We start from the raw sequence: 27,243 nt of genomic DNA, 5'->3' as shown, positions 1-27,243 counted from the left end.
CAAACTACACTGAAAAGTTTACAAGATCAGAAAGAGGCAAATGGATTTAATTCTAAATCTTGGACAGAGTCTTTTGTATTTGGTTTTAAAACTATTAAAGACTTGCTCCAAATTTCAAGGAAGTATTATATGAAACAACAAGAGACGTTGTTGGATTGCATAAGCCTCCCAGACAGTTTACCCCCTACTTTAAGCAAATATTGATAAAGTTTGAAATGTTCAATGTGTTTAGCATGCCATCACAAAGCACCTGTTCTCACCTGAATGCACCACTAAAATCAAGAACCTTCTTATGGGAGTGAAAATACAAGTACTGATTATGATTGTGTGTTAAATGACATTTACAAGGAAACTACAAGAGACATTTCAATAAGGAAAATAAGGATAGATTTGAACAGGAATTGGAAAATTGGCTGGATATGGTTAAAGGAACTGGTAAAGGATATCCAGAGAAATGAAATGACAGCAAGCACTTGAGGGCTGCTGTGACTTCCATCTGTGTTTGCATCCATGTGAAATGCACACATGAGCCTGATGCTCATCTAGAATGGTAGAATTGAAAGTTCTTGGGGAAATCGGAGAATAGGACAACGCAAATTGTGTGGAAGAAAATCAGTGGTTCTGCATGTAGGATAATTTCATCAGGACATGATGTGTTGTAAATTCCATATAGAAGTTATAGAGAAGTAGTTGCCTATGAGAATTTTAGTGTAGGAGCTTATCTTTGGGGTTTCTTCCTATGAATCTCCACATTGTTAGGTCAAATGAAGATTAGAAAAAAAGAAAATATCCTTCCTGGAGCCTGGCTTAGTGTTACGGCACCTGCCTGCCTAGCAAGTGGAATTTCTTTCTTTTCTTTCTTTTATTTTTCTTTTGGTGGGCCATGGGGCTAGAACTCAGCCTGGGTGCTGTCCCTGAGCTCTTCAGCTCAATGCTACTGCCCTACCCTTGAGACAAGCCCCATTTCACATTTTTCTAGAGGTTTAACTGGACATAAGAGTCTCAGGTCTTTTGTGAGTGGGTTGGGTTTGAACCATGAGCCTCAGATCTCAGCCTCCTGAGTACCTAGGATTACAGGACCTGAGCCACCAGACGCAGGTACAATTTCTTAAGTTCAAATCCCTATATTGACATAAAGAAGAAAAAGATGCAGGAGAAGGAAGAAAATAGGGAGGAGGAAGAGGAGGAGAAGGAAAAGAAGGAAGAGTTGGAGGAGGAGGAGGAGGAGGAGAAGGAAAAAGAGAAGGAGTTGGAGGAGGAGGAGGAAAAATAAGAGGAAGGGGGTCAAGTCAATAAGGATTTAGATGTGCAAATTCTTCTTAGATGTAGAAGAATTATTTAATAACAATGCCAATGACAGCATTTGTAATTTTCTCTTTATTTGTCCAAGTACCTGACAAAAACAATTTCTCCTCATCCCTCCCACAGTGCGTGGGTCTTCTCACATCAATTCCTGAATTGCAACTGAACTTGACTAAGCATGGTAATTGGGATGACCTTTAAAATGTGTATTCCTCCTGTCACTTTCAGATTCTTGGGATTTACCAAATTGTCAGTTGAAATATCACCACCACCACTACCACCACCACCACGATCACCACCACCACCACCCCACTTCACATTAGTGTTTAGCTGTATAGACAAGTAGGGTTTTTTTTCTCCTGCGTGTTTGCTAAATGTAGATGTAGCCTATGTGATATTAGGGATAAATTACTGTAAAGTAAAGTCTTTGCCAGGGAAGGGGTGAGGATGAGGCAGAAGGGTAAAGTAAGGGTCTACTTGACAAAGGAAATCCCAGCATACCTGTGTAAGAGGAAACAAGGGGAATTTGCTTTAAGCTAAAAGCTCAATTAGAATGTCTCTTCTCACTTACAAAAGCAGAATGTTGTGTTTATGAATTCCAGTTTCCCACAGCATAGATTACAACACTGGAGACAGAAGCAACATGCTGAGCACAAAACCGTCAGCCAGGAGTAGTTAGAAAGCACTGGCGAAGTTTTCTCTGAATAAGAAATAAAAATGTCCTATAGACACATGAAGAAATGCTCAACATCTCTGGTCATAAAAGAAATGCAAGATTCCACCTCACTCCAGTTAGAATGGCCAGGATCAAGAAAACTAATTAACAACAGATGGTGGAGGGAATGGGGCCAGGAGGGATCACTACTACACTGTTGGTGGGAGTGCAAACTCATTCAACCACTATGGAAAGCAGTATGGCAGTTCCTCAAAAGACTAAACATAGAATTCCCCTATGACACAGCAATTCCACTACTTGGCATTTACCCAATTGTCCAGAAAAAAGAACATATTAAATCCACTAGCACAATGATGTTCATTCATTGCAGCACTATTTACCATAACAAAGATATGGAACCAACCCAGATGTCCCCCAGTTGATGAGTGGATCAACAAGATGTGGTATTTATACACAATGGAATTCTATGCCGCTGTCAGAAAGAATGACATCACCCCATTTGTTAGGAAATGGAAAGACTTAGAAAAAATCATATAAAGTGAAGTAAGCCAGACTCAAAGGAACATAGGCCCAAGAATCTCCATTATTTGTCAAAATCAGTAGAAACCTTGGGCTCTCCTAGCAGAGATTTACAATAGAACAAAATCTAGAGACATAAGGCCAAATAGTATGACACTAAATGAATGTAAGGACCTCCAGGATAAAGAAACAAAAGCCATATAATGAATGATTGCTGTCCTTAATGTATATGTTATCTCTTATTGCTTTTGCTATCCCGTGGTTATATCATATTGTTACAATATTTCACCTTGTTTTCTGATATATTTTATGTGTGCTTAATTGGTTATTTGAAATTGGATAGGGAAGGGGGGAAATCAAAATGAGCTGGGGCAGGGGTGGGAAATGGGGACCATGTCATGTGAAAGGGTATCGATGTTTGTGAAGTAATGCACCTTCTATCTGGTGAATATAATGTAACCCTTCTATTAATTACAATTAAAAAAAAAGAAAGCACTGGCAAGTGCAAACCCCTAAGAAACACACAGATATAGATTTGGTGTTTTCTCAGCAGTTGTTTCCAGTGTTTAAGAGAACTATGTCCTATTTTCTGGGCAAGTTCCCTGCAACAAACCAGCTTTCCTCTTAGCTCCTCTTCTACCTTTATATCTTGCCACTCATTATTCTCAGCCACAAACACCATACTCCTATGATTACAGGGTTACAACTAGAGCTTTCTGAAGTCAATGACCAACTATTGTCTTCCACAAACATCTATGTCCTCAAATTTTACCAACCACCTGGCCCAGATGAAATATGACAAACACAAGCAATAAATGAAAGACAAATTCTGACTCCCTATCTAGGGGAAAAAGAAAGACCAGAGTTTGGGGAAAACATATACATATTTTCTGTTTATATTGTTACCTAATTTATCCCAGGATTTCTAAAACTTTTGCTTGGAGTATAAATAGGCATTAAGGCATGATTTATCAAGCAAATGACTGGATTATGGAGGAATATTAAATGAGAAAGAATAATCTTCTCACCAAAGGGAACTGGGAATATATGTCACACCAGGTATTGTCACTGTGAGTGAGTCATAGTCATTTTGCTACACGCACATGGAATATGTAAAGGTGATACATATAATACTCTTTTATAAGGTTATTTGGTCAAATCCTTGGACCTATATCTTCAACATCTTTGTCAATCTTTGATAAACAAATTAGAGACAGCTTCTTTCTTAAGTATGTTAGTCAAAACTCTATTTTTAGGACACAGGAAAACAGTTGGCAAGATTGCATCATAATCAAACTAATGGTGTTTTGTTTGTTTTAGAAATCACAATAGTTTGGTGGAAAAAAATCATACAGCAGTGTGTATTCTCTCCAGTAACTATCTGCTATAGGTTTGGGTATTTTCCTCTGAATTTTTCAGGTGTTGAGATGTCTTCTTGGTTTACAGAATATTCCAATGTTAAGAGAGAAGGCTTTGCAGTGAGCCTCATATATCATATCAGAACAATTTTATGATGACACTACATCTCTAGGAAAGATTTCAAACCTGTGACTTGATTCAAGTGAAAACAGTAATCACCTGTCCACAAAATAAAATAGGTTATGTATGTAGGTAAATTATTCAAAGAAGTGTCACCCTTTTCTACTTGTGTATGGGCTTTTTTTTAATCTAGCTTGCTGACATACACAGAGACCCATCCATTTCTCTCTGTCTTGCTTTGTACCGAAAGAACTTTGCTCCATATATTCCAGTCAAAACTCATCAACTCTCCAAGAAAGATGAGGGAATAAAGTTACCTGGTTTTTGTCCAACACCTAACAATTATAAATCATACACAATATCCCATTGACAGCTGAGAGTGCTTATACAGAAAGAGGTCAATTGCTAGTTGCACCCAAAGTTGTAGAATCAAAATTTAGAGCTTGATTCGCTTTGAGGCAGGTTACTCAATTTGGGACAATCTGTTTCCTTATCTGCCAACCATGTTGAAGAATACTTGCTTTAGTTATTCTGAGAGTAAATCCAGCCTGGTGTTCAGAGAGTTCATGTCACAGTAAAACCCATGTGCAATGCTTAATTTGTATTTGAGTTTGTATTTGGTAGCAACAGGTAAGGACCTTTTATTGTAGCTCAGATCTCATGTTCTACCAATTCAAAATGTTAAGCTTCTGCTGGGTACCAGTGACTCACATCTGTAATCCTAGCTACTCAGGAGCTGAGATTTGAGGATCATAGGTTAATGTCAGATCAGGTAGGAAAGTTCATGAGACACGTATCTCCAAGAAGTTATAGGAGTAGCTCTGACTCAAGTGATAGAACACTTAGCCTTGAGCATACATGCTGAGGGACAGTGCACAGGCCCTGAGTTCAAGCACCAGGACCACCATTAAAACAAACAATAAGCTCCTTTCTTCACCCAATTATGTTTACACATGTTATTCAGAACAAGCCACCAATGCTTCTTTCTGACTGTGGTAAAATAGTCAAAGGACACATTCTTTGCCTCAAAGGCCCACTGAGTATACATCAACTATAGATAAGGGAAAATGACTATGACATTATCATTGCAGAAGAGAGCCTCTTTAGAAAATTTGAAAAGCAGAAGGAAGGCATTTATCTTGGTGTTAGATGAAGACTTATTGGACTATTGATCCCATCTTGTGAAGTGATCAATAATAAGGAGAATCTCTTCCTTCTAATTATTAATTTGGAAATGTTCTCTGCTTCACAGATGTGACATGAGAATTTAACGTAGTATTTTACTCTTGTTTCCATAAAGGATTAAGAGTTCTCTGGCTTCCGTGTAGTGTGAAATCTTACTTCCTGAGTAGCATTTCTCAGGACAGATGATCCTGGGAGATGTACATTTTCACAGACATATCCTCTTGATTTCCTGTGTATGCATATCGCCCTGTTTCCAAACAATAGCTCTTGAAACAAATCTTCATGATAATTTACTAGCTCCTTATTGTGCCTTTGTTTCCAATATCATGATTTCAGAATCCTAGCTGTTTGGGGAAGATTCTCCCCACTGTCTGAAGGGCCAGAATGAGGAATCATCTCCAATATATCTGGCATTCTGACTTTTATGACTCAAAAGCTCTTTTGCCCAGGTAGAGAAGTATCATTTCATGGTTCACTTATTGGCCCATTTTCCTCATGAAAGCATGATTGAATAACTGAAACTGATCACTAAATTCTTACATTCACTTAAGGTACTGAGTCCAATCAAATATACATGTTTTTATTTTTTTCTCCAATTCAGCATCCCTTCCTTCCGACAAGGAAAAAGGAATGAGGAGTGGGAAGAATCCCATTTTCAGAGGCAGATGGATGAATGAGTACATTTTCTAGGGAGTTCCAGATGGAATGCCTATGCCAAAGTTGCTTAAAATCTTCCTCCACAAAACAGCCAGTCATTTCAGGCCAATTCTAAACCTCATCTCTTTCTAGTGAAACCTCAGAATTAGATAAAGTTGAATCCCCTGGTGGTATCTTTAGTTCTGAAACTTTCTAGATATATTCTTCTCAATGCTGCCACCATGACCTTTAATTGTGGTGACCCCTGCTTTAACTCAGCCCCTTGGTGATTTCCACGCAGGATGAAAACATACTTTGACTTCACAATCCTGTTAGAGTATCGGATTCCAGGGCATTGTTGATTTTTTATCGGACAAGACAGGCCAAATCTCTCCAGACAGAGTTTTCGAATTTGGGGTACATCTTGCCACATACTGGGTGGGTGATTTCGGGCCAGTTACTTACTGCTCCTGTGTCTCAAATGTATTATGTGAAAATGGAGGTAATGGAATTGCCTACTTGAGAATATTGTTATCAGGAGAAAGGCATACACATGCAGTGTTCATAGTAAGTATAATGCAAGGATGAGCTATTAATATAGCCTCTCACTCAGATTTCAGACTGCTTTGTGTGCTGGCAGCTCTTGCTGACTTGCATTCTCTGTTATTCATGGGTTCTCTCTACCCCAGTCAAACATGTATCCAGCAACTAACCCACCCTCAGACTAAACTTATGCTGCCATTCCCAGCAGAGCTTCTGGAATGAATACCCAATCAGATTTTCTGAAATCCCTTTCCAGTTTATGCCTGAAACCTGACTTCTACAGCAGTACTTCCTTTTGCCTGCCCTAGCCACTTTTCTCCTAGCCATGGAATTTTGGCAGTAGACCTTCCCCATTTATACAGATCCAGGTATCAGGAAACTGGATCACAAGCCTTTTGGTTTTTTTATTCGGGAAAGCTTATCCCTCATAAGAGGCTATTATTGCTGGGAAAATAAAAGCCTTTGCATCTCTAGTTCCAAATGGAGGAAAATAAGACCGATAGATATACATCATCTTTTCTAGGTCACATAGGTATGCACTTGTAATTGAGTTCAACATTGCTAGTGTTTTTTCTTCTGTACAATATGCCAAACATGTAGAGACCTGGAAATGTCAGTCACTGTGAGTCTTTGACTTTATCCTTTTCTCAACCAGGTAAGTTTTTCAAGAGTTTGCACTGTATCAAATTCTTTGCAAATCTATATGCCCAGTATGGCTCCATTGAAAAGATAAAGAAGGAATCAAAACGATTTACATGTGTCAATCAGAGTCTGAGTAGAGCAAGACAGTCAGGTCCAGAGGTATCATTTAAGACTCAGTATCCATATGAAAGACTTCCTTGATTCCAGAAAGCTTGTCTGTCTCATAGTTTAAGTGCAGAGAGAGACAGATACCAAATTTTGTCCAAGAATTTAAATAGAAGATCAGATCCAAGGTGTGAAATCACCATAGAGGGAGGAAAACTACAATTTATCTGTGGTAGGATGAAGTTAATGTAATATCTAGAGAAAAATATAAGTTCCAATATAGGTGACCACAGGCAAAACTAGAGTACCCACACATCTTCTCCTACTTAGCATCTTGTCTCAAGACAAATGTTCTTCTATTTTTTGCCAAATGTTTTCCATTTTCACGGCACTCTACTTGAGTTATGAAGCATGTAAGAGGAAAGGGTCACATGGGAAGGTGCAGAGCTGATGCACAGGAGATTCTCAGAAACTGTTCCCAGTTCATATCCCTAAGTCACAAAGTTGACAACCACTCCAACTTCTCTGTGGAGAGAACAGATTTGGGCATCCCTCTGACACCCCTAAGATCCAAAGAATTTCCAGTAATTTTTGGAATGGTCCCTATAAAAGTTCCTTCCATGTGCCTCCAAAAAGTCCCCCAGACTTATTTTCTCTAGTTCAGAGGACCTGCGATTCCAAGTCCTGCCCATTAAGAAATCATCCATGAATTTGAATATCGAGATTGTGGTCTTCAGATCTCCTCAAGAACTCTTGGGTAGGCCGGGAGTTTGGCCTAGTGATTAAAGTGCTTGCCTAGCATGCACGAAGACCCGGGTTCGATTCCTTGGTACCACATACGTACAAAAAAGCCAGAATTGGTGCTGAGGCTCAAGTAGTAGAGCTCTAGCCTTGAGAAAGTCCAAGGACAGCGCTCAGGCCCTGAGCTCAAGCCCAGGACTGGCAAAAAAAAAAAAAAAAAAAAAAAAGAACTCATGGGTAGGACAAAGATGAGCCCAGAAAGTTAAATTTAAGGAGGATCTTACTTCTCAGTTCATGCATGTCCTCACCTCTGTATTTCTTTCCTTTTTTGCCTTTTCTTCTTTCACCCTCTCCCTCCTTCCCACCTTCCCTCATTCCCTTCTTACCTCCCTCGCATCCTCCCTCCCTTCCCCTTTTTTTCTCTCTCCTCCTTTTCTTTCTAGGTAATAGATGCAAGATACAAGGTTTCATGCTCACTCAGATTGTTTCTTGCTTGGTGCTCCACACTTTCAGCTAAGCCTCCATTCCTACTTTTTACTTATTATTTTGGAGATGGCCTCTTATAGAGTTTTGCCCAGGCTGGCATGAAATTATTATCCTTCATATCTTGACCCCCTTAGTAGCTAGATTATGTGTAAGCCCTTGGGTTCTTGATAATTATTTGCATTCTTATTGGATTTTTTATTGATGTTTTATTCTTATTTGTGGATTTCAATGACTATACTTCGAGAAACACTATTCAAATCTCTAATCCTGGAGAAGACAGGATTGCTTGCATTCAACCAAAGTAAAGTAGAAGTCTCAGATGAGTGGCTTCCATCCCAACTAATCTGTGATTAGGTTTGCTCCTGGCTAATCTCATGGGGGTCTTCAAAAATATTCAAGAAAGTTTCCCCAGTGTACTTCCCACAGGACTTTGAGTTTACTCCAAGAGAATCTGTTTCGACTTAAGGCCTCCTTGCCTCCCAACACAAACAAAACTTTCATGGCTATAAATGAAACAAGCAGATTTACATATGCTAGCATAATGGAGAAGTTTGGTGGGAGGAAAACATGGTCTTAGAACTGGCAACATCATATATATATACATATATATGTATATGTATATATATAAAATATCAATAGATTTCTGGTGTCACTGAACACAATTCGATTGTTTTTCTTTTGGAAAACCGTAACAGCTTATAGGTTATAGAGGTACGATTATAGTGAGAATGCCATATCACACACAAATTACAGTTGACAGACGCTGGAAGATTGACAGGCACTGATTATCTGGCTTTCAATATGGTCCCTACCTAATATCTGAAAGATAATAGACAAATGTCCTATTCCCAGTGAATTTCTATTCCCAGTGAAATTCTCCCATCTAGAGATGCTATTGAGGAAATCCATGAAGATTATTACTGCACAAGCAGAAATGAAAATCACAGAGAGGGTAGCATAGCCAGGCAGAATCATGGTTATCTACCCCATTTTCTTTTTTCCTCTAAGGAATCCTTTTCAGACTAATCCTTTGGAAAGGTTAACAACCGACTTTTTTTCCAGACGATGGATCACACATGGAATAGTGCATTCACTTTCCTACAGCCAAACAAGTTATGAAATGTAATTTCTCCCTCCAGAGTCACTTTTTCCCTCACCCCAACCTTCCCTTCCAGTTTTCTTGAAAGCATCAGCTAGCTCTCTGGTCAGGAGTAACATTCTTGTCTCAGTGTTCGGCGAGCTTTGAAAGCATTGCACTGGATAACTTCCTATAAACAGACTCTTGCTAAAATCCCACCATACCCATGGGAATGTGTTAAAAACAGTGGTTAATATAAAAAAAGTTTAATTGCAGGGTAACACATATGTTTTAGTTCTTCTCTAAAATTGAAAGCCTTGGTTTTGGTGCCAGAATGCTATCACCAGGCCGACGCCCACACAATTTAAGCTCCACATTCTAAAGTGCGAAATGTTGCAATATGGTGTTCCCCTTTCATGCACAGGAACTGGCCAGAATCAAAATAAGATCACTTTTTCTTTTCTATTTATCCTTTTTATACTGGAAAAGGAAATGATATACTTGATGCAATTGTTATTGGGCAAACATTTAACTATCTTCAATTTTGTAAAACCTACGAACTGGTTGTCCACATGTAACCCACAGACCGATAGCCCACCATCATCTGAACCACAAATCCACATTACCACACAGGTAAATTCCTGGAAACTAGATCATGGATTTGGGAAGAGACATGACTGCAGCTTTTTATTTCTAATATTCTATCCTTAAGTAACTGTACAAAGGAGTACATTGATCCTAGCTACTCAGAAGGCTGAAATCTGAGGATCACAGTTCCAGGCCAGCCCAGGCACAAAAGTCTGTGATACTTTTACCACAATTAACCACCAGAAAAGTGGAAGTGGGGACCTGGAGTTTGGCCTCCCATGCACAAAGAACTGGGTTCGATTCCTCAGTACCACATACATAGAAAAAGCCTGAAATGGTGCTGTTGACTCATGTAGTAGAGAGCTAGCCTCGAGCTGAAGAGTTCAAGAACAGCACCCGGGCCCAGAGTTCTAGCCCCACAACTGCCCCCCCCCACAATAAATAAATAAATAACCAGGAAAACAACAACAGCAACAAAAATCAGCCAGCTTCCCTCCATGGAATGTGTGGACTGGAGCAAAGGTAAACAAGACACATCTGGCTGCTCTCTCCCCTTCCTCAAGGACACAAGCTCTACACTTGCTGTAAAATTAAGTTCCCATTGGTGGACACACTAAAAGTAAAAACAAGAAATTTTTTTTAAAAAAAACCCTGTCTTTCTAACCTTTGCCCCTCTTCAATATCCACTGAAGTGTAAATTCAGTGGATAACAAGCTGAACAGATTTCTATCCTGTTAAAGCGTGTGCCTGGAAAATCAAGAAAAAGTATTTACCCACTGAACACAATCCCTTATTATACAATTAACGGAAACATGATTGTATGTAATATAATTACATAAGACTACAATTATACAAAAGTAATGATGCAGTATAGATAGCAAGTGACTTTCATATAATCAAAAATAATGAGAACTTCCTTGATTAGAAATTAAGGTATCAAAAACCCCTATTGATAAATGTTCCTGTATTGATCTACACTAATCAAAAACTGTGCTGGCTGATGAAATGAGAAGTTTCCTCCTCACTCTCACTGAAGACTATAGGAGTCATAGCCATCCCCTATTATATCTTTTATTCTGAGGTCTTGAAACTGGTACATTCTAATGATGTACATATTTTATTACTCATCTTTCCACATGATAAAGCAGAAGAAAATAAGGAAAAAGAGCTAGGAAGTCTAGGTGGTTTGTTGGTGGTTCCAGCTACAATGGTCTTAGCATCTTTCTTAATCAATATTAAACATTTCTAGGTAAATCTGATCAATTTCCTTTCCTTTCATTCAATAGATAATGAAACTACATTGTACTAACGTAGTTTCTCATGCTAAATCCTGGCTCAGATCTCTAGCTATATAAAATCCATATGAGCCACTGACACCAACCTACTTTTCCTACTGAGCTATGTTCATTATATCTAAGGCCCCATAAATTATGTCATACAATTAATTTTATACTACTGAAAAAAATTGCCAAATAAATCATTAGAAAGTATGAGTTATAAAATGCAGAAACAAAAACATTTTGAAAAATAAAGTACTTTTTCTGACTTTGTTACCTGGAATATTGTGTATACATTTATTTATTTATTTGAAATAGGAAAGGGAAGAGGGGGAAACAAGGTGATTGGGGAGAGGGTTGGAGAGAGAAATGGGGACAAAAACATGAGAAGGGATATCAGTGTATGAGAAGTAATGCACGTAATACCTGGTGAATGTAACTGTGACCCCTCTATATAATACCCCAACAATAAAAGTAAAACAAAATTAAAAAATAAAGTGCTTGTAAGTCATGTTCTCTTTGGTTTCCACAACTTTTCATGAAACAATGCTGTTTATGATCTCTGCTTGCACCTTGACCAAATCTGGCTCTCTCTATTTTTAAGATTTGACTAATAACATTATGTAGTTTATAGGAAAACAGATGATCATCATGTTGAAAATGAAGATCATGATGTTGAATCAGGTGATTAAACTTCAAAAAGTTCTTGCTACAACCAAGAAGGGGTCTTCTTGGGGACAGGCAGGAAAAGGAAGAGGAAAGAAAAGAATACTGAAGGGTGAAGAGAACTGAAGTATGTTTTATACACAAACATATACCTGTTTGGAATAGGAGGAAAAATAATGGGAATATAATGGATAATAACATAATGTGTCAACTTGTTCAAAGTACCATATATTCATAGATGAAATGATTAGAATGAAATTCGCATATTATTAATGAATGCCAGTTCAAAGGTAATATTAAATTTTGAAAAGTTGGAAAATTCAAGTCAACGTTACAACCTCCTTGACCTTATGCTATAGTGAATGGCAATGGTAATTTATTGCAAGTAAGGATGCTCTTGGACATTTATCACACTTTGTGGTAATGGCTACCTAACTTCCTGATGAAACATGAGTAGAAATCCTTTATCACCAACACACAGGCCAGCACTGAATGGATGGAATCCACACCTTGGACCACTGACCCACACACCAATATAAGCAGAATTAGAATCACAACAGAAGTAAGTGCTTTAGAAGGAACATTGTAAAATCTAGAAACTACTGTCTTTGTTTTTCTACAAAGTATCTTTCTATCTAGAAAATTCCAATAAAAACATTCCCAGAACCCAGGGAAATGAGGAGAGATAATAGAGATTTTGCTAGATCTCTGTGTGTGAGGGGGGGAGATTACAGTTTGAAAAGTGCTGATTCTCACTAGTCAGATTTTCATCTCCTCTAGGGCAAAGAAACTATGCAGGGGATTAGTGACCGCAAAGGTTTGCACTCCTCCTGTGCAGTATCCTGCCCATAAGGCCAAAAATTTTACATTGGGAGTCCTAGGAAACTAGTGCTTTGTGCTTTGTATAAAGGACCCCACTGCAATGAAGAAAGAAATGGTTTAGGAGAGAAGCAATTCCTCCTTCCTTTTGATTTTACCCTTAACTTCAGCATAATCAGATGTTGTTTATGCATAAAATTTTAATCTTTTTCACAAATTTGTATTTTGATTTAATTTGCATATCCCATTTACTCCGAGTCAACATGAAGAGAGACTCAACTAATTTAAACCATTTTTCTCTGGGCCTGAAATCCTTTCAGAAATATTTTCCATTAGGCAACTCAATTATGTCTAATGTGGCTAATGTTGGCAGATTAGAATTTTGCTTAAAGAAACTCATGTTTAGAACAGTGAGACTAGCAAGAGAGGAAGGGTGTGGGGAGAACAAAAGAGAAGAGACAATAATTACCTGTCTTTGATGCTACACAGATCAATGTGTAAATCACTAAAATTCCCCAGGGAACCTTGCTGAACCGAAATGAGGTCCTTGGGCTGGTTATCAATAAAGATGAGCCTCATGCAGCCTTGGAAAGCCTTAATGGGATTTAAACATGGGGAATCAGTGAGATTGTCCGGGCACCCTGTGGGACAGAGAAAAAAAGATGAAGAATACTGAAATGATCAGTCATTGCTTTGGTGATCTATTGACAGAAGATACTGAGGTCTAATTATTTTGATGCTTTTACACTTACAGCAGTGAATCTAATTTTTTTGTGAATACTAAAATTCTCAGGAAAGGGAAATAAATGGTTCCACATAGGGACACTAGATCATGTTTTAGGAAGAGGTTACCAACATTATAACACTCATCTTGTTCGCATTAACTTTTTCCTATTGGGAAAGTTTTTATAGTTCATTTGTAAGAGATGCTTCACTCATCCAAGGAAAACAGCACATTGTAACTGTCTGGAAATCTTGCTTGTGTCTTGAATTGCAGATATTAATATACACTTCAATTCAAAATTGCTCTTTCCAGGGATATTATACTTTAGGTTTGAAGGGCAGTAGAGTGATTGTCTAATTGTTTGCATTAACAGCTTAGTTTCTGAAAAAGATACATAGAGAAATGTAACAGGAATTTTGACCTATTGTGCAAAGCAAATCCAGACATTAAAGGAACCAAGGGTTTAATTGCTCATAGTTATGGGGCTTAATAGTGCATGTGAAAGCTTAACACTATATCATTCAAAAGAGTTTTGTAAAAATGTGTTGCACTGATTTAGAATAGCTTGCAACAGATCACATCTACTTCTGATTAAGATAGGTGTAGAGCAAGGCAGGTAAAAGAGTGCTTGAGCTCTCTGCAAACTCTAAACTTAAAGGTTTTAATAGGTTCAGAGCCTATGGGAATGCAAGCTTGAAAACACAAGCAAAAACCCATAAATAACTGGGAATTATTTCCACCATCTCTAATAGGCCATCACTGACTGGGCAGAAGCCAGCAGCTGCCTAACCGCTCACAGGCACATCATAAAATGAAGAGACATGCTACAACTTCTAATTGAAGCTGTAGAGAGAATTTATGAAAGTTGACTATTATTACCGAAAGTCATTTTTCACCTTCCTTAGGTTTACAGTCTACATGTGGGGTGTTTATTTAAACAACTGTTCAAATCATCCATAAATCTTTCCCTCCTTCATCCACCCAACTCTCATTTAACATCTCTTCAACTAGGAGGGAGCAGTCATTCTGCCTCTGTGCCATGTCACATGCTGATTATACCAAAATGATTCAAAAGCACTTTAAATTCTAGATCCTCTCTCTTTTTCTGTTGTGGAGATAACAGATTTATGTTATGCAGAGTTCGTCTGTGAGGGATTTTTTGGGGGATGGGAGACACTTGCTTTGCCTGTCTTCTCATGCCTGTTTTAACTAGAAGTTTATGGAGGGTACAGATCTGTTTTTTAATCTTCTGATGACTCGACAGCTCAATAACCTGTAGACTGCTTCATCTCAACCACCCTCACATCAGTCCTATTATTTATTAATTATCACACAACCTACAAAGTTGTGTGATACCATCAAACATTTACAGAGAATGGAAGCACGTTTTCTTCCTATAGGAAGGTGTCCACCTCGCATATATAGAGAAATCTGTGAGGAAGTACAGCAACCCTTTTTATCATAGAGATAATCTTTCCAGGAAGCCCTTTCCAAACTCTCTCTCTCTCTCTCTCTCTCTCTCTCTCTCTCTCTCTCTCTCTCTCTCTCTCCCCACTTGTGCAATAGCCTTTTAATATTTAGAAATTTTTGCTTCCTAGCCTGGGAAAGATGTGATTTGTAAATTTTAGAATTTGGTGCTAAGAGATTACAGGGCCTATGATATAGCATAGTGGTAGCATATGAACTTATCTTGTATGAATTTAAGAGTTTTTCCTACTACAGAGAGAAAGAGAAGAAGAAGAAGAAGAAGAAGAAGAAGAAGAAGAAGAAGAAGAAGAAGAAGAAGAAGAAGAAGAAGAAGAAGGGAGATGGAGGAGGGAGAAGAAGGGAGATGGAGGAGGGAGAAGGAATAAGAGGGGAAGAGGAGAAGGAGAATAGGAGGAGGGGAGGGGGAGGAAGAAAGAGAAAGAGAGAGAGAGAGAGACAGAGAGAGAGACGCACACACACAGAGAGAGAGAGAGAGAGAGAGAGAGAGAGAGAGAGAGAGAGAGAGAGAGAGAGAGAGAGAGAGAGAGAGATTTTAACTATGTGCATACTTCTGTACAATACTCATAAATATCCAAAAGGAAATTGGTAACTCTAGTACACACTTTAACTTATGCCCAGTTCTGTAAGTTCTGAAGCCTGTTCCCTGTGAAGAGGGTAAGGGAGTAACATTTTCTACTTGTCTATATGTGTATGTGTCTCTTTATTTGTGTATGTGTATCTGTTTATTTGTGTGTCTGTTTGTGTGTGTTTGCCTGTGTGTGGTATGTGTGTGTGTATGTGTGTGGTGTGTATGTGTATCTTAAGGATAGACCTTTACACCTTTCACATGCCATGAGCAGGTGCTATGTCACTGAAATGTAGCTCAGCCCCTATTCATAAATAAGCCATACCCTCATTTAAATCACCACTGATTCTAAGATTGGGCCTCTCTCCTCCTATTATACAAAGGGGCCCCTAAGGGTCTTGTTCAAAGTCAGAAAGACCTTAAGATTAAAACCCTTTCAGAAATGGTTTCCCTAATACAAACAACTGATGGAGAAAGTCCATGTTATCATATTAAATAAAAGAAATATCTTCAAGAGGCTAAATAAAATGTGTGTGCATTCATAAAAGTGTAGGAAATGCCTAACTGGGTGGGTTTCATCCTCAGCAGATATCCCTGCCACTTTACCCTTGGAAATCTTCTCAAGTTTCATCAAACATTGTAGTCATTGAGGGCAGAATCTGAACTCTTCTCATAGAGTGTTTCTTCTCATCTGTAGGCACTCCATACCTAGGCATGAATGGCCTCCAGGTAGATTATGAAGGGAAGAGAGGTACAAGGTCTAGAAAGTTGCCTAGATAGCTGAGCAGGCTGCTGGGTCTTCTCACTTGAGATTTTTCCATGGCAGGTAATGATTACTGTTAGGGCACCTTCTCCAAATTTTCAGCTGAGCTTCTGCTTTTCAGTATGATCACAGAGTTTGGTATATATACAAAAATCTCCTTTGGATGTGTTATGTAACACAAGTTCTGGTAGCCCAAGTTCTTTCCTTTGTCAGTAATGGCCTAGATATTTTTTATTAGTACAGCTGTGTAATATTTTGCTATTTGCCATTTGGGGCTTGTATGGCCGTGTGTGTGTGTGTGTGTGTGTGTGTGTGTGTGTGTGTACATTTTATGTGTGTGTTCATGTACATATATATGTTATTTCATATGTAAGCATGAAAATGTATATGTGTATGTGTTCATGCAGGGTGGAGGAACTATCTAATCAACAAAGTAAGACTCATTCTGGTGGAATAATTACCTACATTGTTTACTTTTTGACTCCCTTTATTTACAGTCTCAGAGGTTGGGGAATTTACCTCCAAAGTAGTAGCTATTTCCAGAATAGATCTGCACCCGGGCAGTGTCCTGAGCCGGGGATGCTGAATCATTATCCAGAGTGAGAGTAATGCGGCTCCTCCTGGCGTTGATGCTAACTGAATGCCACAAGCCATCATTCAAGCTGCTGCCTGCAAAAGACACAGGAAGGGCAAGTGGAGAGGGGATTGATTTGGGGTGGTGTGAGATAGGGCTCACTTCCCAGCCTCCTGTGGTCTCTGTGTATCCTCAAAGAATATTCCCCAATTGCTTTCAAAGGGGGATTTTTATTCTCTGCTTTACTACTGGAGTCTATTTTCCCCTCCCTCCTTCTCTCCTTCCCTTCCTTCCTTCATTCTTTCCTTTTTTCCTTCCTTCTGTCCTTTTGTATCTCCCATCCACTTTTCTTCACTCCCTACTTCCCTTCTTTCTATTAATTTTTAAGTGGCTAAATTGCTTCTTTTAAACCAAAGGGAAAAACCCAAAATTGTATATCAAAGACACATCAAGAATTACTTGATCTGTTGATATATTATTGCCGAGGAATATACAGATTATTGAAAAAAAAATCCTTAAGACTGGGAGTTTGGCCTAGTGGTAGACTGCTCGTTTAGCAGGCACATAGTCCTGGGCTTGATTCCTCACTACCAAAAACAGGAAAAGCTGGAAGTGATTCTGTAGCTCAAGTGGTAGAGCTCCAGCCTTGAGAAAGCCCAAGGACAATGTTCAGGCCCTGAGTTCAAGCCCTAGGACTGGAAAAAGCAAAACAAAACAAAAAACCTCAGAATAAAACTAATCAATTTGTCTTTATGTGGATAAGTTAATAACATTAATTTTTCTCACAATTTATTTTATTTTTTTATTTTTTTATTGTAATTAGTAAAAGGGTTACATGATATTTGCCAGATAGAAGGTGCATTAATTCACATACATTGATACCCTTTCACATGTCTTGGTACCTGTTTCCCTCCCCCCCACACCCCCCACCCGTCTTGGTTTTCCCCCCTTCCCTATCAAATTTCAAATATCCAAATACAAATAAATTCAATATATCAGATAACAAAGTGTTTCTCACACTTTTTAACAAATAACTTTTGCTTTTAATAAAACGGTTTCTACTATTGTTGTTTATTTTTTTTTCTTTCCAGTGGTAGTGATAGAAACCAGGGCTTAGCATGTCCTCCTCTTCTGATCTGTGTCCTAGCCTGGTAAACTGCCTTTAATGCATTCAGAAAGCTTAGCTAACAAACCAAAGACTGCTTGACAAACAAATGCTGGCCTCGGGATTTAAAACAATATGGAATGTACATAACTTATCTATGGAATAGGGTTTATGCAAGGGAGAATTCCAGTGTGTAACTCTTTTGAACAACTAATGATCTAACAAAATGAGTATTCTTAAGTTAGTATGGAGGTAGGGTAAGAAGGAGAGGAAGGCGAAAAATGAGAAAATGCTGAAGAATGCATTCATAATATTGAATGCATGTATGTGCAAGGAGAATTAGGAAAATTGAAAAGATGGATGGGGTAATGAGAAATGTGGGAGAAAGACCGAAGGGTTGACATTGATCAAAAGTATTGTACTCAGAAACTGGCATGTTGAATTGTAACCCTTGTACAACTACTTAACAACAAAATCATTTTTTAAAGTATTTTAATTTTAAAAGGATGAGGCACTGGACTGACAGGTTTAGTAACCTATCAGCCACATGACTGATCCTGCCTGCAGGGATTCAGTCATGCCCATCACTTGCCTCTACCATGAGGCAAGATAACAGACTCTAACATTCACCATGTTGCCAAGATGGCACAAGCCAAACAGATTGCTCTACTTCAAAGGGAAATAGAAGATGCAATCCAAAATTTAATATGGAATAATAAAAGACCCCATATAGAATAAACAATTCTTAGCAGAAAGAATAGAATTTCATTACCAAACTTTAGTCTATTACAGAGCTATAGTAAATAAAACAGCTTGGTACTGGCACAAGAACAGGCCTCCAGACCAATGGAATATAACTGAAGACCCAGAAATCAACCCACAGACCTATGGCCATCTAATCTTTGTAAGGGAGCCAAAAAAAAATTGAATGGAAGAAAGCCTCTTCAACAAGTGGTGCTGGCAGAACTGGTTAAGCACCTGCAGAAAGCTAAAGTGGGATCCTTCTTTGTCACCCTACACCATGATAAATTCCAAAGGGATCAAAGACCTCCAGGTAAAACCAGAAACCCTAAAATCTTTACAAGAAGGAATAAGAGATACACTAGGCCTCCTTGGCACAGGTCGAAACTTTCTTAATAAAGACCCAGAAACACAACAAATTAAAGACAGCTTGGACAAATGTGATTGCCTTAAATTGCAGAGCTTCTGTATGGCAAAGGACACAGCTAGTAAGTTAAATGGAAAGCCTACAGAATGGGAGAAGGTATTCACTAACCATACAACAAAGACCTCATATCTAAAATATATCAACAGCTCAAAATATTGAATCTCTCCAAAACAAATCTCCAAATAAACAACCATTAAAAGACAGACCAAAGGCTTAAAGAGAGACTTTTCAGAAGAAAAAATAAGAATGGCCAAAAAACACATGAGGTTTGATTTTGACTTAATATTTTCCCCAGGTCCTGCCAGGGGAATCTGAGTATGAACACCCCAGTTTTTCAGAGGTGAACTATTAGGACCAGAGTTCCTGATGGAATCATCACTTGGGGAGCTTTTGAAAATAAAATCTCTAGCCTCATATTTGTCAGTTAATTCAGATTACTATGGTGGCCACAGGTTATAGAAAGTTCAAAGATACCTGGAGATTTATTTGTGCAGCCCAATTGAGAATGTCTTCATTAGAGATTTCAGCAGATGAAAGGAAGCAGCTCGGAAAAAAACCCAAACAGAACAGTGGAATGAGATCCAATTCTAAAGGAAGTCATGTGGCCTTTTCCTCTCTAAGAATCTTTCCTTGCTACCTGGCCATTCATTCCCTTTCATTCTGTAAATGGACCTAAATAACAACCTAGAAATTCTCTAAGCTTTGCCTTTTAAGAAACCTATGTAAAAATAGAGTGGAAGGGCTATTATTTACAAATCAGTGAGAATCGATTCTATCAAGTTGGACTCCCCCTAACAACTTAAACTAGCTTTAGGAAACAGAACTTTTCAAGCAGGAGGAGAAGAAAACAGTACTATTGATCACCTACATGTGATAAGGCCTCCCTGGGGGAAAGATAGATAAATTAGGGTCACAATAAGGTATTAAGCACCCATTGGTGGGTTCAGGCAGATAAAGGGTTGAAGACAAAGTTTTGACATTGTGAAGGATATTGGTAATTATTTTTCAACAAAGGTAAACAAAACCAAGAAAGGGATGACAATGGGTTAAGATGCAGATCACTGTATAATAAAGCTTGGAAGTGCTGAGTACTTTGAACAAAAAGATTGTGGACGGTCTAGACGCAAGCTCTATTTGAACCATTTGTGCCTTCCTGTCATCCTTTCCCCCATGAACACAGTTACAAAAACCAGATTTCATCTTCCCAAGAAGTGTCTAAGAAACTAGAATCTTCTCCCCAAAGCAAGCCATAAAACCCACTGTTTCCTTTTTCCTTTGTAATTCTCCATTCCAAAGGAACTCTTATCTAAACCTGGAGGAAGTATTTGCCACATAGAATGGCCAGGAAAAATTTGAACAGACAGGCTCTGTTGAGACCCTCTCTCTATCACATTGAGGAAAATTCTTGGCCCAATCACACTTTCTGCATGGCTATTCATCCTTTATCAAATATGAGTATATAAATAATTTTCCATGACTCTTTATTTCTGAAGGGTTTCATGTTATATCAAACTTTGATGAACATTGAAAAGCTTTCAAGGCATAAACTTAATCATTTCCCATGATAGCAAGCTAGTTGCGTCAAATACAGTGCGTTCATAATATGGACCAGAATATATTTATTAACAAACACAATGACCAAAGATGTTGCTAATATCCTAACCAGTAAAAAAATACTGACTGAACAGTGGATGTTGAAGGTGTCTCAGGAAGAAAACACTAGAATGATGTAGAATGATAGAACCTCAGGTTACTTTGCTTTCTTCTAAAGACTTTTCAAAGCTTCTACAAATGTGAAATTTTAAATGATCCTTTACAAAAGATGTCAAGAAATTAGGTACCCTAAAATAAAGAAAAGAAAGAACATGCTTTCTTCTTCCACATTCATTCTCTTTAGTTTCTCCTGAGTCCCAAATTTTATCCTGGAACTGTCCTATAAAGAAGTTTCTTAAAGTGGCTGCTTTGGTTCTTCAGAAACAAAGTCAAGACTTGAAGAATTTTCACCATAAAGCAACAAAAGGAAGAGGAAAATTTTAATTCTTGTCAAGAAATTTTTGACACCCAGTCTACTTGTAATAATATATAGTAATACTGCTGGTGCCCTAAGATATATATATATATATATATACATATATATATGTATATATATATATATGACACTTTATATCTATAATTCCCTAATCTCTCTTGGAGGAAAAAATATATTGTATTCACATTTTTTATGCTAACACAGAAAGAGAGCCTGCACAGGGTCTTATGGCTGTCAAGAATACAGGGAGTCAACAGAAAAGGGGCTATGGTGGGGCTATCCTAATGCCAAAGTCAGCTCTGCCTTTTTCCCTGACTCTTTGGCAGACAAGAGCCATTTCAAGCTTCTACTTTGTGATGACGAATGTGACTTGACTTTAATTTATTTCTTTAGGAAGGTAATAGTTTTATTGAGATAGAAGTCACAGACCACATATTTTGTCTACTTAGAATATACGAGTCAATGTGTTTTTGTTTTGTTTGATTTACATAACCATTTTAATCAATTTAAAAGTACATGGTCATCCCACACTTGTAAATCTATCTGCTTTTCTCCAATCCCTTAATTTCCCCATTTCCACTCCTTCTCAACCACTAATGTACTCACTTCCTCATTGAATTTGTCTATGATTGATTTTTCATAAATAAAAATACAGAATATTCCATTCTGTGAAATATCTTTAAGGCATAATCATGTAGCATGAAGCAGCATAATTTTGTGGCCCAAATAATATTTCATAGTATGGCTTTAGTATGCTTTGCTTACTCATTCATTTTCCTAAATATTTAGGTAGCTTACACTCTGGAAAATTATACATATAGCTGGCAGTATGCATGTTGCATATGCATATTAATGTAGATTATATTTCCAGTTTCCTGAATGTAGGATGGAATGGCTTGATCATATGGTAACTCTATATTTCAGGAGCCACTATTTCCAAAGTGGACTGTGCTGGCTTGCAATCCCATTACATGAATTTGCTCTTACGAATATTGACTTCCAAATCTGGTGTTGTCTTTGTCAATTATCTAGCACCTAAGAAGAAACAGAATAATATTACAGTTCATTTTTGTCAAGATGACCCTTTATATCTGACTTTTTTTAAAAAGTTTTTCTCTTTTATTTTTTTTATTGTAATTAGTAAAAGGGTTACATGATATTTGCCAGATAGAAGGTGCATTAATTCACATACATTGATACCCTTTTACATGTCTTGGTACCCGTTTCCGTCCCCCCCACACCCCCCACCCGTCTTGGTTTCCCCCCCCTTCCCTATCAAATTTCAAATATCCAAATACAAATAAATTCAATATATCAGATAACAAAGTGAGATACTATACCAATATGAGATAACCAAGAGACAGCAAAGGAGATGAGAGACAACATAGTACATTAAGGACAACAATCATTCATTATATGGCTTTTGTTTCACTATCCTGGAGGTCCTTTCAATTAGCTTCACATTATATGTCCTTATGTATCAAGATTTTGCTCTATTGCAAATCTCTGCTAGTAGAGCCGAAGGTTTCTACTGATTATGACGAATGAGGGAAACCATTGAGCCTAAGTTCCTTTGGGTCTGGCTTACTTCACTTAATATGATTTTTTCTAAGTCTTTCCATTTCCTAACAAATGGGGCGATGTCGTTTTTTCTGACAGCAGCATAGAATTCCATTGTGTACAAATACCACAACTTGTTGATCCACTCATCAACTGAGGGACATCTAGGTTGGTTCCATATCTTTGCTATGGTGAATAGTGCTGCAATGAACATTGTTGTGCTAGTGGGTTTAGTATGTCCTTGTTTCTGGGTGGTTGGGTAAATGCCAAGTAGTGGAATTGCTGGGTCATAGGGGAGTTCTATGTTTAGCCTTTTGAGGCAATGCCACACTGCTTTCCATAGTGGTTGAATGAGTTTGCACTCCCACCAACAGTGTAGTAGTGATCCCTCCTGGCCAGCATCTGTTGTCATTCGTTTTCCTGATCCTGGCCATTCTAGCTGGAGTGAGGTGGAATCTTAGAGTTGTTTTGATTTGCATTTCTTTTATGACCAGAGATGTTGAGCATTTCTTCATGTGTCTATAGGCCATTTTTGTTTCTTCTTCAGAGAAGACTCTCTTTAAGTCTTTGGCCCATTTTTTAATGGGATGGTTGTTACTTTGGAGGTTAGTTTTGGAGTGATTCAATTTTTTGAGTTGTTGATATATTTTAGATATGAGGCCTTTGTCCGTTGTTTGGTTGGTGAAGATCTTCTCCCACTCTGTAGGCTTCCTGATTAGTTTACTAGCTATGTCCTTTGCCATACAAAAGCTCTGCAGTTTAATGCAGTCCCACTTATCCAGCCTTTCTCTGATTTGTTGTGATTCTTGGTCCTGACTTTTTAATTTAATTTTAGCTACTCACTGTTATTAATTGACTTTGGTTGTTTTTTTCCTGAAGATAAAACATGAATATAATAGGAGAATAGCAGAAATAACTTGCAAAATTAATTCTCCCAAGGAAAAGTTTATGCTGATTTTATAAAAGATATTGATAAATCTAAAACTCAAAAACAAATATATAAAGAAAAAGAGTTTGAAGGGAGGAAAAGAAGATGAGGGGTGAGGTATGGGGAGGGAAATGGGGACCAAGACATGAAAAACAGTATCAATGTTTGTGAAGTAATGCACCATCTATCTGATGAATATAATGTAACCCTTCTATTAATTACAGTAAAAATATATGGAAAAAAAGAAAAAGAGTTTGGGCTAAAACAGGATTTTTCAAGATAGGCTCTAGGCTAATATTTGTTTGGAATTAGGTGTGTTACAATCCATCTCCTCTTTAGAGATGAAGCAACATCCCTCATTCATTACATAGTATTAACACTACCCATCATCAGACTTATTTCCAGATAATAACAAAAGTCCCTTTGGTAAAAATGGGATGGATAGGACCAGGGGAGCCTGGGAGTAGGACAAATCCCTACTTCGACAGCCATTAGCTTAAAGGAACGATTTTGAGGATGGGGTGCCTTGACATACTCTTGTACCCCCTATCTCTGTCTCACTGTCATTGTCTCTCTCTTACTTGCTCACTCATACATTCTCTCTCTGTCTCTCTGTCCCTGTTTCTTTCTTTCTCTGTCTTTCTTCAAATTCCTAACATGTTCTCGTTCTTCTACATTCACCTTCTTTAGTGTCTTGCCTAGTGCTTTGAGGAGGGGTGTGTGGGAGAGGGAGAGGGAACCAAGGCCACATCTTGTGTTTTCAAGTATTAAATGAAATATTGAAGCCAGTATGTAAGTATCAGCCATGGCTAGAGGAGTTTCTTACAGCCTCACACAAAAATGCAGCCCCACAGAACAGCCCACATGAGAGTAAATCTCTTATAGATTCTATTTTCAACCTGAAATAACCTGTTACTGATTTCCTTGATACCTTTATTCACTTGTTACTCCTTGCTCAAGGCCCTGCCACTTATAATTCCTAAGACTTTAGACAGTTTTCTTAATCTCTTTCAACCTGCTTTTGCATCTGTAACACAGAATAGAATTGACTGGCTTGATTTGGAAATTTAGGCTTTATTGTCCCCAGAAAACCCAATTTAGCTATTTTCTGACATCATGCCATACTACCCTTACTTAACAGTTCAAAGGCACTTTCAATTTTTGTGAGAAGAATGTTGGGAATATATAAATAATTGAATAGGGCAATTTTAAAATGTCAATCACCTTGTTAAAAAGCCTATTGCAATTACTAGGACTACTTTGGCTACAATTTAATATCTGTATTATGCTTTCCTCAAACATCACTTGTCCATCAATTATCAAATTCTATGAACCCTTTTTTATACAATGTAGGTAGAATTAGCATATTTTTCCAAATTCTTTCTTTTACTTTTATTCTCTTTATTACTACAGCTGAGATTTTTTTCATTATGGCTTGACTGCTTTATTATGCTTCTTTCTGGTACCTGGCACACTGATCAATCAAACAATTCAATGAAGAATATTAATAATGAGCACATAGTAAATATCACAGAATGGCTTGTGAAGCTATGAGCATAAAACACATTCTGCTCATCATTTTGTATGTTCCCTTTGTAACCAAAATATTGTCTTCTTCATGGTATTTCTCAATATCCATACACAGATGTATTATTATTGGTAGAATTCTGCATTCATTGTGCTTGCTTTAAGTAAATATACTCAAATAACTGGTGTTTCTAGTCCTGGCCTCTGCTCTATCTATAGCTTGCCTTATCAATAAGTTCACTATACAAATCAATCTCCCATTCTCCTAAGCCTCTTGTCTTCTTACTCTTTCACGCCAGTGCTATATGTATATGTTTTTAAGCCTCCTATCATAGCCACTCAGTATGGGATGAATGATTGATTGATTCAATGAGTGAGTGAATAAGTAAGTTAATAAATACAGAAATGAACAAAATAGGCCTTGAAGAAAAAAAAAACTGGGTTGTTGTATAGAAGTTTTTCCTTCAAAGATCTTATAATATCCACTGTTTGATCTATTCATTTAGGTCATGTTATTTGCCCTTTTGTGTAATTAATTAGCAATTTGTCTATGTAAGTCTCCTCTCCCTAATGGGATTACAAATTCTTGAGGGTCAACTCCTGAGTCATGTTTTGTTATCTCCCTAGGCATCAACAGGGCAACATTCTGCCCTCTCCAAATGCTCAGTGATTGATTGAGAATCAAACCCACTGAAAACTTCTCTGCTAAGTGTCAGCAGCAAGACCTTCTGCACATTGTCCATAAATCACAGGTTAAGTCTTTCCTAGCTGCAAAAGCCTGGATCATATTTCAAGATAACCTGGATCTTGGAAAATTTTGGTCAGTATATAAAAGCACCTGGGTCTGCCATCCCTAATAGGCACATTTTAGTAAATCCTGACAGTATCTATTTTATAGAAGAACCTAGAATGTTAAGTTCAAAAAATACATGATCAAAATTAAGGTAATTCCTTGTCCCCTTAGATATACAACTGAAATACTGATATTCTTGGCCAAAGCGTTGCCTACTTTTCTGTCTTTCCTCTAAATGCTGGATTCCTGGCATTCTAAGTAAGCCATTCTCATTCAACCCTCGGGTCTCTCCTTTTCAACTGAAGTGTTCTTTTTCTAATTCTTTGCTTGATCACATTCTTTTCATTCTACAGTCAAACTGTACTGTCTCCAAATTACCTATCTTGCCTCCTTTGAGTGTTTCCTAGAATTCTGAGCATGCATTTTACCTTATAATAAAATGTCTCTATACATTCCTGGGAGTTGCTGGAGGGTAGAGCTACCAGGATATCTTCTATCACAGTACCAGTACAGAGTATTCACTACAAAAGCTTCCAAAATTATAAAAGACGCACTATGAATTATATGACAAAATATGGAAGCAAATAGTAGACTAGTCCGGTATAATTTTTTAATGTAGCTCTCTTACATTTTCTTTGTAGTAAAAGAAATAGAAAAAAAGAAGGAACTAAGAAATAAGGTTTCTCTTGTCATTGCCCAGATGTGGAAAAGCTGCAGATATTCAAGAAATGACTACTGTGGCAAACATTTTCTGAGCCTGGTCTCATCAAGCTTGAGCAATAGTGCTCTCAGTTTCTCATCATAGTTCTGTCTTCTGAATCTTTAACCCTGTACTTAACCAGACAGTTTGTTGTGACAGTCACACCAATGGCCATCTTGTTATTTGGCCTCTTTAATGGGATTTTCTCATCCACAACTTCATCAACTTAAACTCACAGGCATTAATGACACATTAATTGTAGCACCAGATGAAGTTCAAATACTCATCATGCTTACTTGATATGCTGGAGTGGTTCATCACAAATGACATCTTTGAAAAAGGGCAGTTCTTAATTGAGGGCTATAGTCTATGATAAATTGTCACCAATATTAATCAGGGTGAACTCTTCCACCCTGCCTCCTGTAGTTTCCTAGACCATCTCTGAACCTCCTGGAGCTCTGCTGACCTATATTTAATTAATACTTGCCCTGAGTATATTTCATATTGAGGTTTGGCATATTCTACAACATGTAATTGTTTCAACATGAGCTTTTTTTTGTAAACCTATTAAACTATT

At 37.8% G+C, this 27,243-nt stretch overlaps 1 protein-coding gene across 1 annotated transcript in view; it reads right to left on the bottom strand.

Moving 5' to 3' along the window:
- Cntnap5 (contactin associated protein family member 5) overlaps nucleotides 1-27,243 on the bottom strand; it is an 852,241-nt gene that overhangs the window by 358,494 nt on the left and 466,504 nt on the right. Inside the window, exons 9-10 of the mRNA XM_090342979.1 lie at nucleotides 16,802-16,951; nucleotides 13,212-13,383 (exon numbers count right to left, since the gene is read on the bottom strand). Of these exons, the coding sequence (XP_090199105.1) occupies nucleotides 13,212-13,383; nucleotides 16,802-16,951 (322 nt within the window). The remainder of the gene's footprint in view (nucleotides 1-13,211; nucleotides 13,384-16,801; nucleotides 16,952-27,243) is intronic.

The sequence above is a fragment of the Megascapheus bottae genome, chromosome 12, assembly GCF_031878675.1.
Source record: "Megascapheus bottae isolate mThoBot1 chromosome 12, mThoBot2.hap1, whole genome shotgun sequence".
NCBI classification, from domain to species: Eukaryota; Metazoa; Chordata; class Mammalia; order Rodentia; family Geomyidae; genus Megascapheus; species Megascapheus bottae.
This window is presented reverse-complemented; position numbering and strand designations above follow the sequence as displayed.